Source organism: Natator depressus, chromosome 9, assembly GCF_965152275.1.
Source record: "Natator depressus isolate rNatDep1 chromosome 9, rNatDep2.hap1, whole genome shotgun sequence".
Lineage (NCBI taxonomy): Eukaryota > Metazoa > Chordata > Testudines > Cheloniidae > Natator > Natator depressus.
In genome coordinates, this window is record NC_134242.1 from 60,378,541 (window position 1) to 60,389,269 (window position 10,729).

Below are 10,729 nucleotides of genomic sequence, written 5' to 3' on the forward strand. Positions count from 1 at the left end.
TCAGAGTGTTTATGAGTGCAACTTGGACCTTCACCCAACACAGTGCAGTTGATGGAATTTCTCAGGATTTTTGTGTACTCCCCATAAGTGTAAGTTACTGAAGCCTGTGCCTGGGAATGACAGAAGTGCCAAGTGTTCTCTTGCCATCACCAGAGCTGGACTACTGCTGATAGCTGGATATTCCAGCGTCCCAAGCATGTGTACATTTATTGCTACATCTGGCAGGCCATGAGACCACCAGATCTTCACTCACATGCTGATTGCAGGCTTGCTTTTGTCCTGTTTGAGTTCCAATGCAGTGTTAGAGACCACTATCACAAAGCAGTGCTGTAACTGTCTTCTCTCAAAGCAACTGGCAGACAGTTTCCAAATAGCACCAACTGCTAATACCTAGCTGGAACACTTTGCTAGACCAGCTGCTAGCGCCTTCTTGCAGTTAAAGTGAGTTTGATGGTAATGAGACCAGGCCCTCACTCAAGAAGCCATCACTAGACATTAATGACCTCACTGGTCTATTCAGGGGTAGTACCATGTGACTGGAGAATAGCTAACAATGTACCTCTATTTAAGAAACAGGGGAAAGTGAACTGGGCAATAACTTACTCGTTAGTCTTGCAAGGCTTTAGAACAAATTGTGAAGGAAAGGATAATTACATTCATGGAGTTAAACGGTAGAGTTGGATGTGATGCAACATAGATTTACCAAAGGTAGATCATGCCAGGGTAACCTGACTTCCTTCTTTGAGACAATAACTGATTCTTTTAGAGAAGGGAAGTGCAGCAGATCTAATATACTTGTGCTTCAGTAAATCATTTGGCACAGTACCACATGGGAAATTATTAAATAAATTATGGAGAATGGGGATCAGTACAAGCATTGTAAGGTGGATAAGGAACTGGCTAAATGGAAGAAGGCAACAGGTTGTTGTGAAAGGTGAATTATCGGACAGGAGGGAGGTTACTAGTGGAGCGCCTCATGGATCAGCCTTGGGACCGTCTTAGTCAATGTTTTTATTAACGAACTTGGCACAAAAAGCAGGAGTGTGCTAATGTAGTTTGCCAATGATACAAAGGTGGGAGGCATCGTCAGTACAGAGGAGGATCAGAACATTATACAGGAAGATCTGAATAAACTTGAAGACTGGAGTGACAGAAATGGGATGAAATTCAATGCACTTAGGGTCTAATAATAAGAATTTCTGCTACAAGCTGGGGCTCATCAGTTGGAAAGGGCAGAGATGGAGAGAGACTTGGATGACTGGGTCAGTCAGGATGACTATGAGCCACCAATGTGATGCAGCTGTAAAAAAGGTAAATGTGATCCTAGGATGTATCAGGCAAGGCATTTCTAGTGGGGGCTGGGAAGTATTAATGCCACTGAAATTCTGTGTACAATTCCAGTCACCCATGACTGGAACAGGTGCAGAAAAGACCAGGGGAATGGAGGGCCTATCTTACAAGAGGAGATGGGAAGAGCTTGGCTTATTGAGCTTAGCCCTAAGAAGACTGAAAGGGGATTTGTTTGCTCTCTGTAAATACATCAGGAAGGTAAATACCAGGGAGGGAGAAGAGCTCTTTGAGATAAAGGATGCTGTTGGCACAAGAACAAATGGGTATAAACTGGCCATGAACGAATTTTGGGCTGGAAGTTAGAAGGTTTCTAACCATCCGAGTAATGAGGTTCAGGAACAGCCTTCCAGTACAAGTTGTGAGGGCAAACAACTTAATTAGTTCTGAGAGAGAGTGGGACAAATTTCTGAGTCTGATTGTATGATGGGGTTGCTTTTGATAGTGGGGGATGGGCTTGGTAGCCCCGGGGGGGAGGGTCTCTTCTAGATTATTTTATGTTTCTAAAAGTTCATGCTTCAGGGCTTCAGACTGCCATCTGCAGGGGTCAGGAAGGGATTCTCCCTCTTCCCCGCCCATGTATTCTATCTGTTTTTTTTAAATCTCTTTCCTTTAAAACATCAGGGATGGCCTCAGCTGGAGATGGGACATAGGATGGGGTGGGCCAGTGCTCTGAGGTGGCACTGAGCATTCTCCCAGGTGCTTGGCTGGATGGTTCTTGCTCACATGCTCAGTGTCTAGCTCAGAGGTGGGCAAACTATGGCCTGCAGGCGACATCTGGCTCGCGGGACCCTCCTGCCTGGCCCCAAGCTCCTAGCCGGGGAGGCTAGTCCCCGGCCCCTCCCCGTCTATGCCCCCCTCCCCCACAGCCACGCTGCCGCGTGGGCAGCAGAACTGCATGCTCCTGCCGCTTTGAGTGGCATGGTAAGGGGTGGCGGCGACACACGAGCGGCAATGCGGGGGTTTGGTACGGAGTCCCAGGGGTCAGTCAGGGAACAGGGACCGGTTAGGGGTGGGGGATCCTGGGGGTCAGTCAGGGGACAGGGAGCAGGGGACGGTTGGACGGGGTGGAGGTTCTGGGGCGGTCAGGGGGGTTAGATAGGGCGTGGGAGTCCTGGGGGGAAGCCTGTTGGCGGGGGGGGGGGAGTTGAATAGGGGCTGGGGGTCAGTCAGGGGACAGGGAGCGTTGGATGGGGGTGGGTCCCAGGGGGGCAGTTTGGGACAGGAGACCCTGAGAGGGGGCGGTCAGGGGACAAGGAGCTGTGGGGGTTGGATGGGTAGGGGGCTTTGAGGGGGGCAGATAGGGAGCCGGGGCTAGGCTGTTTGCGGGGGCACAGCCTTCCTACCTGGCCCTCTATACCGTTTTGCACCCTGATGTGGCCCTCAGGCCAAAAAGTTTGCTTACCCCTGGTCTAGCTGATTGCCATAGGTGGCTGAGAAGGAGTTTTCCACCAGGTCAGATTGGCAGTGACTTTGGGGGGTTTTGCCTTCCTCTGCAGTGTGTGTGGGTGCAGGTCACTTGCCTGGATTATCTGGGTATCTCTCACTTAATCATCTCCCTGCCATAGCAGGGGCCTCAGATACAGTGTGCCTTGTTCTCTACCTGTAGCACATAACAGTCTAGTCTCCTGTGGACTGAGATACTTTGGTCTCATCTCAGTTGTTGGGTTCAGTGTGTGAGTGCTGGGTGGTGTTGGTGGCTTGTTAGATACAGGAGGTCAGACTAGGTGATCCTTTCTGGCCTTACACTCTATGACTTTGACAAGACAGCTCTGGATTAATCTGGAGTCCTCCAGGCCTGGATCCCTATCATTCTAGTTTCTGGCCTGGGAATAGTTCACAGACAGGACCGGGTCAGGGTCAGTGATCTTCTGGCTGTGCAGACACCTCACATGTCCGGGCTGCTGCTGTTGGCAGTCTTTCATTGATCATGCTCTGCTACTTACCTGCCCCTGAGGGTCCAGCAGGAGGAGGTGGTAGTTGGTAGAAGGCTCTGCACCCTTCTACAAGGTTTTAGGGGCCATGTTGGGCAATTTAATATCCATCAGAGGTCCTTTTCATGGGGGATCCTTTCAGCTCAGCATTTACCTTCAGGGGTTCGTGAGCTATTTGGGTCTTCCATGACTGCTCTATATCTTCTCATCCACTTCAGGCAGTGCCTGCTTCAGAGGGACCTGGCTGGCTCGCCACCCTCAGAGTGGTTAGAAGGGGAAAGTACCATGAGGAACTGATGAGGCTTAAGGTTGCTCCACTGCTACTGTGGTACAGCCATCCCTTGCCAGAGAGATTCACTGTCATAGCCATGTGGCCCCTGGCTACTCATGGGTTCCCAAGGAGCCTCAGTGAACGAACAAACAAACAAAGGGAACCAATGCAGAGAGAGACTGACTGGAAATCCTGTGTGTTATAGGAATCTGGGAGGTTGCAGGTAACTCTGCAGGGACCAAATGCTCAAACCGAGCTGCGCTTTCCTAGCGGGCTGTCCCTTTAAAGCAGCTGTTGGCTTTAATCCTGAAAGCACTGCCTGGTTTGGGATGTGGCATCTGTAGGGACCACATCAGTTACTGAGATTAGCATCACACTCTTGCTGACAGTCCTAGATCTGCCCTTGGAGCTGGGGGCAGGGAGCACTGCTGTGCAACTTGGTCACGAGCAACTGAGGTGGCTGACTTGCAGAGCTTGTTGTGAGATGCATCTTCCTGGTCCAGCCCACACTAGCCAATCAGCTTGGGTGAGCCTGTGCAGGGAGAGAAGCTGCCGTGGTGCCTGTTTAAGGTATCATGCTGCTGCTGTTACTTTGCAGGGAGAACTCAAAAGCAGCAGGTCCCAGGTGCATGAAAGCCAGTCACTCAGGGTCATTCCACATGGGGCTTGAGGACCTGGGGGTGTGCAGGAAGACCTGTTCCTTTGTGGGGAGAGAGGTCTGGAGGGATGTCAAGCCCTGCGATCATGCAGGGCATGGAGTGACTGAACTTCCAGAGTGGGAATGTCTTGGGCATTTATCTCAGGAAGAGGGAGTGTGAGGATGAGCAGGGGACAATTGGGGGCATTCAGAAGGTGTGCATGGTGTGGGGGAGAGGCGGTAACTGCTCCTCCCCTTCCTTGACTCCGTGAGTTGGGCTGGAACAGGAGGGAATCAGTTCAAGCTTGAGGGGAGCACAGGGGCCCAGCATGTGAGTGCTCCAGTGGAGATTAGGCCATGAAGTGCACTTGCCCAGCAAGGTGTCAGTTTCACTAGCCAGTCTGGCCAATGGCTTCTTCCTTCTGTAATGGGCTCCAACTCCCATGACAAGACAGAGTCAAGGGCAGGCCTGAATTCTTGAGCCCTGGCATTGTGGGGGGTGGGTAGTTCAATGTGGCTTTGGAGGGGAGGCCCTAGCCTCATAGATTCTAAGGCCAGAAAGGACCATTGTGATCATCTAGTCTGATATACTGTATGCTATAGGCTGTAGAACTGCCCCCAAATAATTCCTAGAGCAGAACTTCTAGAAAAACATCCAGTCTGGATTTAAAAATGGTCCTTCATGGAGAATCCACAACGGCTCTTGGTAAGTTGTTCCAATGGTTAATTACCCTCTTTGTTAAAAATGTACACCTTATTTCCAGTCTGAATGTATAGAGCTTCAACTTCCAGCCATTGGATTGTGTTATTGCTGCTAGATTGAAGAGCTTACTATTAAATATTTGTTCCCCATGTAGGTATTTATAGACTATAATCAAGTCGCTCCTTAACCTTCTTTTTGTTAAGATAAATAGATTGAGCTCCTTGAGTCTGTCACTCAGAGGCATGCTTTCTAATCCTTTAATCATTCTCATGGCTCTTCTCTGAACCCTCTCCAATTTATCCACATCTCTCTTGAATTGTGGTCACTAGAACTTGTCACAGGATTCTGGTAGAAGTCACATCAGTGGCAAATACAAAGTAGAATAACCTCTGTACTCCTACTTGAGATTCCCCTGTTTATGCATCCCAGAATCGCATTAGCTCTTTTGGCCACAGAGTCGCATTGGAAGCTCATGTTCAGCAGATTATCCTCCACCACCTCCCCCAAATCTTTTTCAGAGTTACTGCTCTGCAAGATGGAGACCCTATCCTAGAAGTATGTCCTACGTTCCTTGTTCCTAGATGTATACATTTACATTTAGACATGTTAAAATACATGTTGTTTCCTTGCACACAGATTACCAAGCGATCCAGATCTCTCTTTCTGTTGTGTTAATAATTTACCTCTCCCCCAATTTTTGTGTCATCTGCAAACTTTCAGTGATGATTTTGGTTTATTTCAGGTCATTAATAAAAATGTGAAATAGCATGGGGTCAAGAACTGATCCCTGCAGGACACCACTAGAAACACACCCCGCTTGATGATTCCCTGTTCACTATTACATTTTGACATGTATCTGCCAGTTTTTAATCCATTTAATGTGTGCCATGTTAATTTTAAGCTTTCTAGTTTTTAATCAAAATGTCATGCTGTAGCAAGTCAAATGTCTTACAGAAATCTAAGTATCAGCAGTATTACGTTTATCTACCAAACTTGTAATTTTGTCAGGAAAAAAAAAAAGTTAGTTTGACAGGATCTATTTTCCACAAACCCATGTTGAATGGCATTAATTATATTATCCTCCTTTAATTCTTTATTAATCAAGTCCCATATCAGCCACTCCATCATATGGGGATTAGTGTCAGACTGACAGGCCTGTAATTAGCCGAATCATCCCATTTACCCTTTTAAAATATTGGCACAACATTAGCTTTCTTCCAGTCTTCTGGAACTTCCTTGGTGTTCCAAGACTTATTGAAAATTAACATTAACAATCCAGTGAGCTCCTCAGTCAGCTCTTTTAAAACTCTTGGATGCAAGTTATCCAGACCTACTGAGTTACAAATGTCTAACTTAAGTAGATGCTGTTTAACATCCTCCAGCGAGAATGTTAAACAGAATGGAAAGAGTGTAATCATATGATATGTTTGTCATCTGTTTTTTGCCAAATACAGAAAAGAAATATTTATTGAACACTTCTGCATTTTCTTCATTATTACTGATAATTCCATTTTCATCTAGTTAATGGACCCATACCATTGTTAGAATTCTTTTTGTTCCTGTTATACTTTTAAAACTCCCTCTCATTTTCCTTAACTCTACTGGCTGTAGATTTCTCCTTGTGTCTTTGCTTCCCTTATCAATTTTCTGCAATTCCTAGCTTCTGATTTATATTTGTTACTATCAGCTTCCCCTGTCTTCTATTTATTATACATATTTTTTAAAAAATTTTTTAGCTGCTTTCACTTCTAAGTTGTTTTTTAAACCAATACTGCCTTCTTCCTTGATGGTTGATTTTTTTTTTTTTTTTTTTTTTTAGGAGTCTAATAAAGCTTTCTTAAACAATTCCTAATGATCAATCACATTTTTCTGAATAAATTCTTCCTCTCAGCAGATTTGGCTCATAATTGTTTTCAGCTTTGTGAGCTTGGCCCTTTTTGAAGCACCAGCTACATATAGCACTGATTTGGACTTTATTCTACGTGCATGTTATAAATGTGATCAAGTCCTGATCACTTGTACCTAAATTACCATTCATTTTAGTTCAGTGATCAGGTCCTCTCTGTCAAGGTCTGTCATAGCATTCTCAAGTGTTAGCTGCAGTGCTTTTTGAGGTAGAAAATTGTTGTCTATAACATTAGAAATTACAAGGACATTTTAGTCCTGACAGCATGAGACCTCCAGTATATGTTGTTCAAATTAAAGTCCCTTGTTATGCAGCTTTTTTCCCTTTCTGTCCTAGACAGGTGCAGAGGAGCCAGTTTTCATGTGATTAGCAGACACCAACTAATAGCCCACCTTGTGCTGGATCTGTGTGGCTGGGCTGTTTCCTGTTGTGCTGGTGGGGGGGGATGTAGAATCGGTCCCTCCTCACTAACCTGTGCCTCTCTCACTGCTCTCACAGGCCCTGCAATTGGTTTCTCTTCTCTGATGTTCTCAAGAGGCTGAAGCTTTCCTCCCGCATATTCCAGGCTCGCTTCCCGCACTTTGAAATTGCTACCCTGCCCAAGGCGGAGTTCCAGCGTCAGGTGTCCTCGAGCCAGCTGCTGGCCCAGGAGGAGGTGCCAGAGAGCCCCGAGCCACACCCTCAAGGCCCTGCAGAGACTGTGGAGCTGGTGCGTTACGAGCCAGAGCTACTGCAGCTCCTGGGCTCAGCAGTGGAGTTCCAGGCCTGGAGCAGCTGACGGGGGCTGGAGCTCTCCCCGCATCGGACTGCGTCATGAGGCAATAATATGGACTGATGGGAAGCAGCCTTTTCAATGCCAGCAGCGGGGCCTGGAGTCTTTGGCTGTTTTGCTCTCTCCTCGCAGCCCCTGAACTCCGACTGGGGAGAGACTCCACTTGTCTCCAAGGACTTCCCAGGGTCCCTTTCTAATGAGCAGCAGCAGATGCAGCTCTCTGCAGGTCCCCTTCTAGCTCAGCCGGAAAGCTTGGACCTGCCCCACTGGGCTACCTTAGCTGGGCCTCCTGGCTGTAGGACCATGGGCTCTGAAGTGAGGGACAGTGGGTGCTTCTGCCCTGCCCCGCCCCATAGAACCGCGCCTCTCTCTCAAAAGCTGCCCTCCCCGCAATGTCTTCCATAGTATTTATTTAATTAGTATTTAATTTGTAATGTTTCTTTTGTTTCTGCTGAGTCTGTATCACTGTGATTATTTGAGTCCCAGGCTGTGGTGAAGAGGGCTTCCTCTGGCCCCTCTCCCAGGATGCACCCAGAGGACACTGCTCTCCCATGAGTAGCTAGCTGTCCAGTGACCGAACTGCTGCGGCCTAGCAGCAAGGGACCAGCTCTCACAACAGTCCCCAGGTTAAATTTTAGGGTCTGTGGGCAGCCCCCTCCCTCACCAGCTTCTCTTGGGGCTGTTTCCTTTCCAAAAGCAAGGCCAACTGAGAGCTGTTCTCCAGCCCAGAGTTCAATCTCCCCCAGGTGCTCGCCTGGCTCTCATGCATTTCACTTACATCGCTTGTTTCTGGATTCTTCTGGGCCACTTTGGAGAGGCAGCTGCAGTCCAAGAGCTGCTCCAAAGCCACAGGCAGAGACTCCAGCTGCCTCCCATCCTCATGGGCTCCTGCTGCTGCTGGAGGGCCATCCTCCTTGACGCAGCATCTGCATGCAGACAGGCCCCTTTCTCCTCCCCTGCCTGTGCCCCTTTCTTCTGTTCAGAGGAGCAGTTCTACTGCAGAGCGCTGGCCTGAGGGGGCAAGTGCCTGCCCCTGGCAGGAGCAGAGAGCAGGGCTGCACCGCTGTGTAGATGGTACAGTTTTATTGTACAGGTGCTAACAAGGATGCTGAGGACTGGACAATCTGTTTCCTAGCTCTCCCCTGTCCTGCCCTGCAGTGGGAGTGTTGGGTGGTTTTTTCTTTGTGTTGTGTTTCGTCCCAGCCGGGGCAGTTGTAGCCTCCCCCGACCACCACTTGTCTGCCTCTCCCTCCCTGGGACCAGACAGCTCCCTTTTTTAAGCTGAGGGTTATTGCCTTTGGGTGTGTATTCTGGCTGCTCTTTCTGATTTCTGTTTTATTATAAACAACCGGCTGTGGTGTCAAAAAACACTTATGTACAGAAAAACCTGCATCAGGCCCTCTGCCTCCTGACTCTTCTCTCGCTGTGTGTGTAGTGTCCCGTTACCCATGGGGGGAAGTGGCAGGGGCCAAAGCACTGTTCTTGGGATGAGAACGCCTGTGCTGGTGGGGTGGAGAGAGAGAAATGACCCTGCCCCTTGGGCTCTGCGAGTTCTCTGCTGTCTGCACTGTGAGATCCACTGCTACAGCCCCTTGTTACTGCTGAGTAAGAACCCAGTCCTGCACCCTTGCTTGCCTGAGGGTAGCATCCTCCTCCAGTGTGCTCTCCTAGAGCCTTGTATCTGCCAGGCTGGGGATCAGCTGAGGCAACTGAAAGCAGGGTGCTCTCTCTACCACTCTGCCCCTGTAGCCTGAATTGCTTTAGTGCAGCCTGCTCCTTTTCCTGCAAGCAGAGGGGCACCTATGGTTATGGCTACAGCAGCTGTGCACAGTGAGATGACACAAAAAGGCAAGGCTGGGCTCTCGCTCACTCAGCGTTTTAAATCTTCAGCTGTGCTTCAGCCCAATTCCATGGAGGAGCTGTTACTCCTAAGGCCAGAGTAGTACCGGCATTGGAGCCTAGGCCTGGCCTCTCAATTTTTGTAACCACCTCAGCACACGTGTACAGAAGCTGCTGGGCACCTGCTCGCAGGCCAGGGCAGCAGTAGTGAGTAGCATAAGAAAGAACTTCCACCAAGGGTTTGAAGGCCCAGGCATAGATCTCCAGCCCCAGGACCTTGGCCTAGGCATGTCTGCTCTCCAGGGCCTAATGAAAAGTGGTGGCAGGGGAAAGAACTGAGCCCAGGCTGTGGTGGAGAGCAGGGGCAATGGAATGAAACTGGTGTGATGGGCCTTTTCTCCTGCCCCAGCCTGTGTATTCATGTGGGAGGGCTCAGTGGGTGGAGCATGCTGCTCAGGGAGTGTCACACACATACCCTTTTCCCAGGTGTAGATGATGATGTTGTGTGGGAGTCAGGGCATGTCAGGCCAGGTGCCAGGGAGATAAGGCCATGCTGCTGTACCACTCCTAGCAGCTCCTTGGGATGCTGTAAGCAGAGAGCCTGGTGCTGGGGCACTGCACGTAGTCTCCTAGCTGCACCTTGAAGGAAAGGTCTATAGGGCTGTGCTACAGCCCCGCCCCCAGCAAGCTTGGAAAGCAACCCTGAGAGTTCCAGGGCAGTCGGGGAGATGTATGTTCCCTGGAAGAGTGCGGGGGGGCAGTCCTTCCCCACAGAAGAGGGAAGGGATATGTGCATACTGCCCATGCCCTCCCCTCAAGAGGCCATGAAGAAGCTGGCAGGTGGGGCCTTAGCACCCCATGGCAAGCACCACTCAGAGAAAGCACAAGTGCTCTTAGTTCAGCTAAGCCCAGCTTCTATGGCTGCCTGTTAGTGAGGGCACCACTGGTGCCATCTAGACAGAGTGCAGGCTGGATGCCAGGCCTTAGTGCAATGGACCAAGCCGCTGGGAGCAGAATACACCAGCACAGCCACTCCCACGGAGGGGGCAAGTGTCACTCCTTGGTTTGTGTGGGGGGCCAGTGCATGTACAGTTTGGGAGGGTGGGGGGGGGGGGTGGATGAGGCTCTTCCAAAGCCAGTTTGCCATGTTGCATGGCACCAGGGCTCTGAACAGTGCTGGGCAGGCAGGCCTACCCCTGCCGCATGATCGGTGGACCTGCAGCCCACATGCTATGGGTAATGGAATGGTTAAATGCCCCTTGGTTGGGAGTGTGGTGGGGATGCTCAGGGCTGGGGGAGGGTACTAGCAGTCTGGGGGGA

General features: G+C 49.6%; 1 protein-coding gene across 5 annotated transcripts in view; it reads left to right on the forward strand.

The window, feature by feature from the left end:
* BCORL1 (BCL6 corepressor like 1) overlaps nucleotides 1-8,949 on the forward strand; it is a 47,022-nt gene extending 38,073 nt beyond the window's left edge. For all 5 annotated transcript variants that reach the window (XM_074964332.1, XM_074964328.1, XM_074964330.1 and 2 more), the window contains one exon: nucleotides 7,297-8,949. In XM_074964332.1, the coding sequence (XP_074820433.1) occupies nucleotides 7,297-7,576 (280 nt within the window). In that variant the 3' untranslated portion in view covers nucleotides 7,577-8,949. The remainder of the gene's footprint in view (nucleotides 1-7,296) is intronic.
* The last annotated feature ends 1,780 nt before the right edge of the window (nucleotides 8,950-10,729 follow it).